Source organism: Phoenix dactylifera, chromosome 11, assembly GCF_009389715.1.
Source record: "Phoenix dactylifera cultivar Barhee BC4 chromosome 11, palm_55x_up_171113_PBpolish2nd_filt_p, whole genome shotgun sequence".
In the NCBI taxonomy this organism is placed as follows: Eukaryota; Viridiplantae; Streptophyta; class Magnoliopsida; order Arecales; family Arecaceae; genus Phoenix; species Phoenix dactylifera.
Window position 1 is genome coordinate 8840696 of NC_052402.1, and position 12571 is coordinate 8853266.

General features: G+C 41.0%; 2 protein-coding genes across 3 annotated transcripts; one reads left to right on the top strand and one right to left on the bottom strand.

Annotated features, from left to right (window-relative positions):
• Positions 1 to 3284: 3284 nt before the first annotated feature.
• Positions 3285 to 7810, bottom strand: LOC120112368. 2 transcript variants are annotated; one of them, XR_005513865.1, is made up of 4 exons: positions 7532 to 7810; positions 6328 to 6370; positions 5687 to 5996; positions 3285 to 3956 (listed from the first exon to the last, which is right to left on the bottom strand). XR_005513865.1 is itself a non-coding variant. In XM_039131494.1 (3 exons), the coding sequence occupies exons 1-3, from the start codon at positions 7768 to 7770 to the stop codon at positions 3629 to 3631; spliced, it is 639 nt and encodes a 212-aa protein (XP_038987422.1). In that variant the 5' UTR covers positions 7771 to 7810; the 3' UTR covers positions 3285 to 3628. The 2 variants fall into 2 exon arrangements, 1 of the variants encoding a protein (XP_038987422.1); XM_039131494.1 differs by lacking the exon at positions 6328 to 6370 and having other exon boundaries at positions 5687 to 5758.
• Positions 7811 to 8215: 405 nt separating this feature from the next.
• Positions 8216 to 12127, top strand: LOC120112370 (solute carrier family 25 member 44-like). The gene is made up of 2 exons (XM_039131495.1): positions 8216 to 9509; positions 11634 to 12127. Exon 1 carries the CDS (start codon positions 8556 to 8558, stop codon positions 9501 to 9503), a length of 948 nt encoding a protein of 315 aa, XP_038987423.1. The 5' UTR covers positions 8216 to 8555; the 3' UTR covers positions 9504 to 9509; positions 11634 to 12127.
• The last annotated feature ends 444 nt before the right edge of the window (positions 12128 to 12571 follow it).

Consider the following 12571-nt stretch of genomic DNA (forward strand, 5'->3'; position numbering starts at 1 on the left):
TTAACTGGCGCCTTCCAAGGTTAAATTCTTGTGCACTGCACTAACAGTGCCCATGATGTCCATATATGTCCATTACTTGGACTGCAACATGGGAGGAGCATGAGGTGGAACTTAAATCAAACGGTAGATCAACTTGTGACATCAAAGCCTCTGAAGAAGGATGTGGGATTGCCAAAATAATGGACAACAATTTAGATTTTAAGAGGTCTGTGCATGTAAGAAAATATAAAATATATAAATAAATCTATCTCATCCTATCAGCTTAAGCTTTTGGAACAAGTGGTGATTTTAACATAGTATCAAAACAGAGGTCCTGAGTTCAAACCCAGTCTCCGCACTCTTTAACCCATTATTAAAAATTTTCACATATTGGATTCACCCATTAAAAGAAAGTCTGGCCCACATGTGAGGGAGAATATAAGAAAATATAAAAAAAAAATCTGCTTTTGGAACAAGTGGTGATTTCAACAATACATGTATTTAGATTGAATGAATGAATGATCTTGACCATTCTTGCGATAGACTAATTTGGAAGATTGAAATAACTGATATGCATCCAAGATGGAGACTTATACCATTCTGCTGCCAAGGGATTCATCCATATGAAGGCCTAAATTTAGAGCCACAGGGAAGGTTGCAGTGGCTCCTTGGCTCATGACTCCATCCACTCAAGCTGCTCCCACTTGGAAGAGGAGCCAGCCACCACTAGTCATCCTTTGTTTGACAAGGAGGAGAAGAAAAAGAGAGACTATCCTTTCTTGTAGGCAAACTATCAATCATGAGATAGCGTGGGCGTAGCCCATTGGTTTGTTAAACTGCTTCAAAAAGTTCTTTAGTCATCCTTGAAAAGGATTCTGCTGGAAAGTGAAGTCTATTATTTTTCCTAACCAGAAATGAGGTTATCCGAGAACAGAGCTCAAATTTTAGACTTTGTATTAGGCTAAGTAGCAAAATAAACTTAAGCCTCTGACCTAAAGCTTATTGTGATGGTCCAACACCAAAAGGAGCAACTGTGGATAGTGCCATGGGAATTCCAGGTGCTTAATCTTTTTGACAGGCAACACATGAATATTCTTATTCAATGGTAATTGATACACTACCATTCATGCATTGATTGCGATGTTAAGAGCCACCAAGACCGTAGCATTGGATTCGCTCTCTGCAATTGGTATTCTTTACGTTTCTTTATTTGTTCTCTCTTTTTGATTTTTGTATTCCCATTTTCTATAGCGTGAACGACCTTCTTTTCTGTATGGAATATTTCAAGAAACATGTTCTAATATCATAATCTTTTTATCTGAATTGTTTGAACTATCAAAGAAATTGTTGCTGGATACCGTGGGCTAGATGGCATCAGGTTCTGGAATTCGGTGTCTTCTCATGGACAAGATATTCGGTTTGATGTAAGAGAGATGGCTTCTTTATTACGATGATTCAATTTAGAGGCACATGTTTGTTGTTGGCAGCCATTGGAAGAATGATTAGTGAGAGGGACATGTACCAGACTTTTGGTCCGAACTAAGTTTTGGATAAAATTATACTTATCTAATAGGCTTAAATTTTGATGCAGTAGATTAAATTTTAATAGATATCTATTTTTACACTTATAAAATAAAGTTTATGAGCAAGATTTATTGTTCTGGTTGCTATCGATACATATCGATTGTACTATACCAATATATAGTATGGGAATGTCCCAATAATCAGTATAGGATAATTGGTATGGAAATCGGTACTGAGATAACGACCTAGCTTCTGGGCATCTATTCTTACATGAGTCGGGATATATGTCCTCGAATCTTTTCCTCTGTATCATAATTTTAGCTACTCTCCTTCTATCAAATAAAGATATCCTTTCGAAAAGGTAAATTTAATATGTGAATTGGTAATAAGATAAATTTAATCAGATTAGGAGATCATAAATATCCATATTTCCTTTTTCTTTTTTTTTTTGCTAAGGCGAAAAGGAGGGGGGGAGGGGAGAACCCCACCCACGTAGCAGTCCCCACTAGGCAACCTTCCACTAGGAAATGTTTGATGCCGGTAGAAATTTTCTCATACCCTCTCCAACCCCTAGGTTATCCCATGTGTGAGTACGTTACCCCAACTCCACCTCAGTGCCAGCTGGACCAAATAGCGGTCCCATCGAGCGTGTCCAGGCGGAGGGCATCCGGTCCCTACATTTAATCGACGTCCGCGTGTTTCGAACCTGAACCGCGCTGGTGGAAACAAAGCCCCGTTCCAACCGTGCTACCACCTTGGCGGCCATATTTCCTTTTTTTTTTTACTGAAACAAAAGGAGGGGAGAGGAGAATTAACCCCACCCACGTAGTAGCCCCCACTAGGCTCCCTTCCACCAGGGAATGTCCGATGTAGGTAGAAAGTTTCTCACACCCTCCCCACCAGCACGGGCGAGCCCGCGTGTGAGTACGTCACCCCAGCACCACCTCAGTATCAGAGAACCAGTAGCACCCCCAATGAGCAAACCAGATGGGGGGCATCCGGTCCCCGCATTTAATCGACGCCTGCGCGTTTCAAACCTGAATCACTTCGCTGGAAACAAAGCCTCGTTCCAACTGTGCTACCACCTTGGCAGTGCGGCCATATTTCCTTTCAAAAAGAGAGCCACAATGTTGCAGAAGTACTTTTATACAAAGGTAACGGGGATCATTTGCTCCTTTACCTTCTTTAGCTCATGTCTAAAATAATGGCTGCTTTTGTCATTATAACAGCCACAATAATGGTTATAATGATTTTTTTTGAAAGTGCAGTACATGTACTACAAGTTCTAGTCTTCTTATAGGTCAACTATATTACCCTTGGGGAAATAGTGGAGCTTGGAATTTTCTCAAAAAACAAGAAGCAATGTTTGATGATTGTGCAAGCTCTTGGTGTCCATTCCTGGTGAAGAAGATTGCATGTTTTGGGCTCAAAACTAGACCAAAATGGTGCAGGCTGGGTTGGAACTCAAATCTCCTGAAGCTTGCAAGGATGTTGCAAGAAATATCCATTTCAATTCAGTGCAATGCAGATCTTGTGTCTAAGTACGATGTCGACCTAGTGCTAAGTCCGATGCTTGAGCCACTGAGACTTGAGTTTGTCCCAAATTCTAATCCCCTTTTTAGTTGGGAACAGAACTCTAATCCTGTTTGCTCGACAAGTTCTTTGTGTGGTCTATTATTGCCCAAGACATGTAGTATTGCACATATATAGCTGAGTCATCTGAAAAGAATTCTGCAATTAAATACCTAGCAGAAATATAGAATGAACCAGGTGCAAACACATTGATAAATCAACTGCAGCTCAATAGTTAGGATTGTTCTGGAGATTCAGTTCAATAAACTCGCTGCTTTCCTCCTTGAATCATGCTGCAAGTCCATTTTAAGTTCAAATCCAGATAACAGATCTGATATAGCACCCAGTTATCGACAATTTGCCAAAAGAAGAGAATGTCGGCATGAGCATCACCATACATATACATAGTTATTGATTCTCCTAACAAGACATCTAACATATGGAAAATTTCAGAGTCGAAGAAATCCAAGCCAGGGATGAATTGCCCAGGAAACACCAGACAGACATCGATCGCCAACATAACTGAGAAGTGAGACCTGCTGCTGAGACGCTGCTATGAATTACGCTGTCCCCCGCCTTTTATGATTCCCCCAACAAGGGGATGCAAGTTGGTGGAGAAGTTGAGATGATGATCCTGATGCTGGAATAAACCTCCATTAATGCTGGACACGGTTGTAACGTTGTAGCAAGTAGGTGAGCCTGTTGCACCCGTCGTGCCATTTCGCATGAGGAGGATTTCAGATCCCGGGAGGCTCCCCTCTCCACCTCCACTCAGTTGCAGCAGAGAGGACCTGGTGGCATTCTTGACTGCTGCTGGAGCTGCTTTGGTGTTTAAGAATCGCCCACCTGAACCCCTTGCTCTTTTCATAGCATTGCAGATGCTGAGACTCATGAAGGAATGGTTGAACAAGACATGCAGCAGCAGATTGTTGGAAAAGTCAAGTTAAAAAATTGTAGCATATAATAATATGCAAGGAAAATAGAAAACCAGCAGCCCTTCACATACAAAAGGGACAATGCAACTATACAATGCTTCAAAACAGACTTTATGCTACTGCAAAGAGGTATCATGGCACAAGCAAAATTTCAGTGCCTTGAGAGAAACTCATTGAAGTTTATCTCAAATTACATAGCACTTAACCTCTCGAACCTCTCAGAGCGCAAAAAAAAAAAAAAAAGAAGTTGGAAATGACATTATGAAGACCAGAGGATAGGACCAGCAAATGTATAATAAGCTACCTTTCAACCTTTGATGAGTTTATTCTGAGCCTCTAACTTGGCATGCAGTTGCCTCTGTTGCAGTATTCCAGGATATTGTTTTGCATTGACATAAACTGATTAGGGATGCTAGGATGACAGAAACCTTGCCTCTAAATTTTTTTTAAAAAAAATAACGATAAAGAGGAATCGGCAGAATGAAAACAGTGCCAGAAGAATGAAACAAAATCCACAAATAAAGAGTTTATAAGTACAAGTATGCACAGTCAAAGATGAGCAACTATTTTAAGTTATTGCAGCCATGTCCATTGGTCATCACACCAAAAATGCACCGATGAAACAGAACCATAGTTTGAATTGCAGATGAATGTACACATACAAGCACGCATTGACCAAAGTTTGGATTGCAAATGAAGAAACTTGCTTATGCACACGCATGCACACGCGTATAGTATGCATGTATATATAGTTGACGATAAATAATTAACTTTGTATAAACAGTAAAGGATGATTTTAGTTCCTTTCAAAGCACATATAAGAGAGACCACTGAGTGCCTTGCAAGCAAGAGGTTTTCCTTTAGACATGATTTAAGGGAACAAGTCTCAGATAATGAGCAAAATTAACGCCATCATAAAATTGAATAGGTAGCCATCATTAATTAATTGACGCCTTCATAAGAAAGGCAACAGACTATATTGATTGTTATTTTGGAAATCTGGGCAAAATTTTAAATACCGCAGGACCTCTAATATTTCAAATATTCATGGACTGGAAATAAAATCTCAGTACTTGTTTTTTCAGTATGTTCTTTTATTTAAAACTGAAAATTTAGATGCTACTTGTTACCTTATCCCAAACAAACATGTGGCATCAAATATCCTGTGAAGATGTAAACAAATTCCTATACTCTTCACGCGAGAACAAAGAAATTTTCAGAAGACTGTTACAACGTATAACAGAAACTCAATGGTCCCAAGCATACACAATTCAAACAGGATTAAAAGGACAATTGAGAAAAAAAGCAAATCACCATGCCTAGCATGAGCATGAAAATGATCATACCATGACAATGTACATAACAAAATTTCAAAAGTAGTCGTAAATCCAGGGCAGTATCACCTTCATGAAGAACCAAACACTATTGATTAGAATAGTTAATAGAAGGAACTTGAAACATAAATTCCCTTTTTCTTCTTGCCAGGACTGTGACATGCTTTAAGAAATGTTATAAAAAACAAATAACCTTTTCTGCTCATGCTGTCTCCCCCACTCAACTTCTGCTCTTTATCACAAACAAAGATCCAGCAGTGGGCAGTAGACATATATGACGTAAGAAAGATGTGTCTAAGAGAAAGTATGGCAAGAAACAAAAATTTGTTCAAGAATACTAACCAAAGCATGTGAACCAAAAGCAGACAGAATCCCTCCATAGTATGGATCTGTATAAGGGTATGGAACGCAAGACTGCAACAGAAATAACAAAATACCAAACAGATAAATATATGCAGATATATTCAATTGCACAAACATGTGAAAAAAAAGACATTTGAAAGTCAAAATAATCAATTTTAAGTTCCACAAAAATTATGTGAACTCAAAATAGACTGGCTAAGATCAATTTTTTGAGGAAGGACAGCTGCTCCCAGAGTTAAAACTGGCTTCATATGACCTTCAACCTGCTTCTCAGAAGTTTAATTATCACCTGCATGAAAGTACAGTAACACCATCAGAGGCTTGTGCACAGGAGAGAAAGGTGAATCAGCAAGCTCGATAAATACAGATTACAGAATATTATTTTCCTGTCAAACATCATACCCCCAAAAAAGCTTCTGAATCATCTCAACTCAATCATGATTCAGAATTATACGGCAGAGAGAGAAGTCACTACATTGATCACAACAACTCAATTTTGCAAATTTAAAAACTTTAGATCCTGAATGCAGGATATATCTAATGTGTCTACAAAAGCAAAATGCAAAACGCATGCTTCCCTAGACAGTGCTACCACCTTACAAACAGAGAATATTACTCACCTAGAAAACAAGTTCCATCTTTTGGCCATTAACATAACTGTACCTGAAAATCAAAAGCTTGAACCATCAAAACTACTATACAACTTAACCTGTATATGCCTTATACCATCTCGCCCCTTGGAATGGCCACTAAATTAAAGCTGGAAATATACTGGTTCCCAAAAGTAAAATTTACAAACAAAATCACAAGAAAATGAGGATTCATTGATTGGCTAAGCAAAACACCTGAAATGTAGAGAAACTTGAAAAACAAATATAACAACCTGTATGCCTTATGCCATCTCTCACCTTGGAATGGCCAATAAATTAAAGCTGGAAATATACTGGTTCTCAAAAGTAAAATTTACAAACAAAATCGCAAGAAAATGAGGATTCTGTGATTGGCTAACCGGCTAAGCACATAACCTGAAATGTAGAGAACCTTGCAATTAAAACAAATATAACTAAAACCAATTGGGGCATAGCCAGAGCTGCTACTTCCTTCTTCATTTGGAGGTCCTAGATTTAAATCTTGTTGTTGAAGTGTTCCAGGATTTTCATCTATTGCATGTCAAATGATGCAGAGGGCTTTTGTCCCGCGGAAACTGAGTTCAATCGGTCAATTTTCAAAAAAGCAGGTGACCTGGAACCAAGTTGGCAGGAGGAAAATCCTAGAAAATAGTACTTAAAAAAGATATTTGAACACTAAACCTCCCATACAGTCACAGGACTCTCAACCACCAAGACACAAATTAATGCTATTTTGTTTTTTTTTTTTTGGATAAGGAAAGCTATTTTGTTGTGATGGTATATTGTACTTAATTATAAAAACATTTCAATATGACTAAATGCTGTTGATTCAACTAGGTTGTGATTTAATAAACAATTCTTTCTATCAAAAGGAAAATAACCAATTCTTTTTCACCTTTTGGATATTTTCAGAACTTCACTATAGATTGTAGGGCTTGGTGCCCAAGTGGACCAAGGACCCTTGTATTTAACCTTCAAGCCTTAATGGCTGAATATTTGCATGGATAAGCTGTGCAGACTAAAGCATGAATGGACGCAGGCTGAAGCCTCCCATTCTCTATCCTTATTAAAGATAAAAGGTATATTGCAACAAGTATCTAGGTATATTTGCATGCGAAACTTGAAGTTCAAACTTAATGGTGATCAAGGAATTCGGGCAGGCAGAGGAAGAGGAGAGGGGCTGCGAATCGTCCACCTAGGTTTCTCCAATTGCTGTTGCTTTCCCATCCCCCTCGTCCACCCAGTGGAGAAAGGTGGCCTCGTTGTTCTCCGGCGGCGGCGGGGGTGGCGGCTCCTCCCCGATCGGGTAGAGGGTGCGTACGTTCGGGAGCTCGTCTTCTTTGGGCGGGAGGTTTTGTTCTGTGGGTGCGGAGGCGCCGCCATATCCGTCGACCGCGAGCACATCGCCTTGCGCGCCACCACCGCAGCTGACATCTCGGTGAAGAACCCGCCTCACTCCGCTTCGGGAAGAGCGTTCCGTTCGCTCGTTAGACTGGGCGGCTTCTTTCTTTTTTTTCCCCCCTTGCGCTCAAGTAGCCACGTGGTGAAAAATAATTGGCCTAGTCCCCACGTCACAATAAGAAAGCCCAAAAGAAAGTGCACCTACTATGGGTCGTTTCTGCCCCGTCACCATTACGTTCGCCTATGGAGACAGTGAGCAAGGCGACAGTGACCTCCAGTTGCCGGTAGCCAACCGTACGGAATCTCTAATTGTTTCTCGCTTTCCTCCGCCAATCATTTAGTTCAGCCACTGACACGTGTCAATAGGTCGGCAAGAATAAAAGGCGAAAGAAACCCATTCTACACCCAGTAAAATCATCCGATTCCGCTGCTTTCCCTCGCTCGTTTTGTCGTACTCCTTTTATCGAACAGCCCTATCCATTTCGGCCCTCCCCCCCCCCCCTCCTTCACTCCATGAAACCCTAAGGTCCCCGCCGGAGATCGACGGGTGAGATCCGTCCACCTGTCCCCGGCGACATGGACGCCGGAGTCGGGTCCTCCTCCCTCTTCCTCTCTCTCCTCCTGATCTCCTCGAAACCCTAATACGTAATTCTTAGGGTTGGGGTTAGGGTTTCGTAATTTCTAGTAGAGATGAAGGAGAGGCCGTAGACATAGGTAAAAAGGGAGAGCTTGAGGGCTTCAAGGGGGCGACGCCGACGCCGGTGGAGGAGGGGGAGGCGTCGGCGGAGCTCCACCTCCCGGCGGAAGTCGATTGGGAGATGCTGGACAAGTCGCGGTTCTTCCTCCTCGGCGCCGTCCTCTTCTCCGCCGTATCCGCCGCCCTCTACCCGGCGGTGGTGCTCAAGACCCGCCTCCAGGTCTCCCACCCCCTGCCCCCCTCCGCCTGCGCCGCCGCCGCCTTCATTCTCCGCCACGAGGGCCTCCATGCCTTCTACCGCGGCTTCGCCACCTCCCTCGCCGGCACCATCCCCGCCCGCGCCCTCTACATGGCTGCCCTCGAGGTCACCAAGAGTGCAGTCGGCTCCGCCGCCTTCAGCCTCGGCCTCCCCGAGCCGGCTGCCTCCGCAGCTGCCGGCGCTGCCGCCGGCCTTAGCGCCGCCGTCGCCGCCCAGGTGGTCTGGACCCCAGTCGACGTCATCAGCCAGCGACTCATGGTCCAAGGCTGCCATCTCCAAGGCCCCAAATACCTCGGCGGACTTGATGTCTTCAGAAAAATCCTATCTTGTGACGGAATTCGAGGTCTCTACCGGGGCTTTGGCATGTCCATCCTCACCTATGCCCCCTCCAATGCCATGTGGTGGGCTTCCTATTATCTGTCCCAAAGGATCATATGGGGTGGATTGGGGTACTACTACTTCAGCCGCCAAGAGGAGAAGGGGAGCAATGGTGGCGGCGGCGAGATGATAAGGCCGGGGTATGGGCCGGTGGTGGTGGTGCAGGGGGTGAGCGCAGCCATGGCAGGGGGAGCGGCGGCGGTGGTGACGATGCCGTTGGACACCATCAAGACGAGGATGCAGGTGATGGAGGGGCGGATGACGATCGGGCGAACGGTGAGGACCCTCATGAGGGAAGGAGGGTGGGGTGCATGCTACCGGGGCCTGGGGCCGAGGTGGGCCTCGATGTCGGTGTCAGCCACCACCATGATCACCACCTACGAGTTCCTGAAGCGGCTTTCTGCAAAGAGGCAGGACGGCTTGGCCACATGACACGAGGTATATAGAAAAAATTTGCCTTTTCCTCCACTTCTTATGAATAGTTTCTTCTTTATCTTGTACACATTGACCTTTTCTCTTTCAAAGAAGGAAAGAGAGATGTGTGTAGAGAGAGCTTGGGTTGAGTTGTTGTAAAGAATGGTGTTTTTACCATGTAGATCTAATTCAATTCAGTTCATGGGGTTTTGTTTTTATTGCCCTTTTTTGTTTTTTAAACGAGTAATTCGATGATTTGGAATGTAAGGTTGGATGGAGAATTAGTAATGCCAAAGAGATATCTTTCAATCGAAACACTCAACACAGTCTACTACTACTTCTCATTCGAATTCCCGCTTCCCAACAGCACCCTAATGAAAAAATTAACTGTGTAATTCCAAAAGCTGTAACAAAGTCTATTAGTTGAATGATATACAATGGAAACCTTCTTTCTTTCATTAGGGTTCGTTTGATTGTACATAAAGGAATTACAGAAAAGACATGAAGTTTTTATTGCTCCTATTTCTAAGTTCTTCTATGCAATAAAGTATAAAATTATTGGAAAAAAAGTTAAAAATAGTAAAAATCTCTTAAGCTGCTGGCATAAAATTTCTGTTTTTATCATGCTTTACCAATCACTTGAAAATTTTACCTGCTGAAATTCCCTTCAACATGAAAGATTTGTGGAGGTCCAGAGAGGATGTGATTAAGCTTGCCCATTGCAAAAGAATTTCTCTGTTTCTGTTGAATGGACCTCAGCAACATTACACTCCTGTTGTTTGGTTCAGAGTTATGCTTGCATTGTGAAATTGTTTGGTTCAGAGTTATGCTTTATGGTGAAATATTTAAGTGATCCAAAATGTTCTTTATGATATACATTATTCAGATTCTCTACAAAAAGCTAAGACTTCAAGTGTTTTGTAGACTTGTTGCTTGTGTATTAAATAGTGACAAAACAATGGAATTTTAACAATATGGCTAATGACTTAATTTTGTCCATGATTCCATGGTTGGTTTTTCAACAATATGACTAACGACTTAATTTTGTCCATAATTCCTTGGTTGGAAAACATGTCAATTGCTTGAACTTTTGGTCATAAATATATGTATTAATGCCCTAAAATACATGAGACATGATGGATGGTGAATAAGATTTGATCACTTTCCATGCATATTGATAAGGTATTTATTACTTGAGTTCATTAAATCTTGTCCCCTGTGTCGTTTTAACTTTTCTTACCATATTGAATGCTTTAAAAAGGCTTTTCTTGTTATCTGTTTCAGTACCTGTATAATGATGAACCCTAGACCTGTTACAAGTGGGTTAGTATAATTGTTCAACCTATATCTAATAGATATTTGTAGATGTTTTCCCGAATGCTGTGTAGAGAATGCTTATGTGGTGTTAGGTTGTGATTGAGATTCTTGATGTGGTATCGTAATTAAGTGAAAAAAGAAATATAAATAGATGCCTTAAGATTCTCAAAATCTCATTCGTACCATGCAATATATTTCATTATATATTTGACTGAAAGGTTAGCCATCCATTTGATAACGGATAAGTTCGATTAGGTACTTTATTGATGAGCTACTTAGTAGTTGGACTTGTTTGTTAAAAAAGATTCATTATAAATGCTCAATCTGTTTCCTTTATTGATGCCTAAAACATGACAGCAAAATGTATGATAAAAGTCAGAAGACCCTGCGGCCAGCACATTCGCAAAATATTTTTTTAAAGGAAATTTTTTTTGAGGGCATTGTTGCACACATCAAACATCTAAATATTGAACAGTATTTTGGAATAATAAAGTGGCATTGGCATCACACAATTACTGGTGCATCAAGTCTAATATAATGATATGTCTAATCCATGTTTACGGTCACATTCAGGACTGTGGTATGTGAGCACTGTGAATTTTTACAGGAAGGGTTTGAAACCATTGCCTTTCGTTTTTAGAAAATAAAGGTACTTGTTTTTCTAGTGTTATCCAACCATCATAGATAGTTCAAGTAGTGGGCTTATATATAATGGTCACTATGGGTGTTGCTGAACATAATAATTGTTATCTTATATTAGCATGCTTAATCTTAATGATATGGCCTAAGATTATCTCAGGAGCTAAACATGAGTACCGCCTTTCTTGTTAGGTAAAGCTGATGATCCACATGATCTCTCTGCTGATGCTTTTGTGTGTTGGGGTCCATATAACGATTGGTTGTTGCTCTGTTACCAATGTATTTGCATGCAACTGCGACATGGTGATGGCCAATGATATCCATAGATTAGGATATAATGTAATGGATGATTGGCTTTCGGTGAGATCTAGATCAGTCTCTAGCTTGGGAACCCTTGGATGCTTCTGGGATTGGGATGTCAGAAATTTGGTAGGCTTTTGTGTAAATGATTAACATGTGGGGCAGGAAGTTTGTTAGGGCTTATAATGATTGATAGTGATTGATAGTGAAAGCTTGCTGAGAACAATGTCCATAGCAGGATGCTAATTCAATATTTTGGTTGATTGATGTATTAGGTTTAGCTTCCATTGTCATGTAGGAATCATAATCTTTGGCATTCATTTTGTTGCTTTTTGTATTCTTTGAGACAAGATATGAATGGAAGATCACAGCTAGCTTAATTAGCACTTTTTGATGGTTGTACTGAAGACTTGGGATCTAATGTTGCCTTCATCAAGGGTAGGGAAGTCTGCAGATATAGGAGGGATATCACCATTCCATAGCTTGAAGTTCTTATAGGCCTCCTGTATATAACGAGAATAAGAGAAATTTCTTACTGGTTTCATTGATGTTATGCGCTTCATTAGTTTCACTAGTTTAATTCAATGGGTATTGTAGTTATGTGGATGAAGTATTAATGAATGTGACTGCTGTTGTGACCTCATCATGCGACACTTGTTGACCTTGTTAGGCCTTGATGATTGGAGAATTCCCATGTTAGCAAACTTAATGTGGAGAACAATTATCTTATATTAATTATAAAGACATGATCTTATGAGGTGGTTAGTTATTCTGTACTAATTTATGGTCAATATAATGGACTAATTTTCTGGGCCATTGATTTTGCATGT

Bases quoted from the DNA above. Each gene is read 5' to 3' on its own strand.
- LOC120112368 (XM_039131494.1), bottom strand. From the start codon at position 7,770: ATGTCAGCTGCGGTGGTGGCGCGCAAGGCGATGTGCTCGCGGTCGACG. The intron at 5,759-7,531 runs GTGGACGATTCG...TTTCTGTTGCAG, and splicing joins CAGCAATTGGAGAAACCTAG to TCTTGCGTTCCATACCCTTA. The intron at 3,957-5,686 runs GTTAGTATTCTT...CATGAGTCTCAG, and splicing joins CTTTTGGTTCACATGCTTTG to CATCTGCAATGCTATGAAAA.
- LOC120112370 (XM_039131495.1), top strand. From the start codon at position 8,556: ATGCTGGACAAGTCGCGGTTCTTCCTCCTCGGCGCCGTCCTCTTCTCC.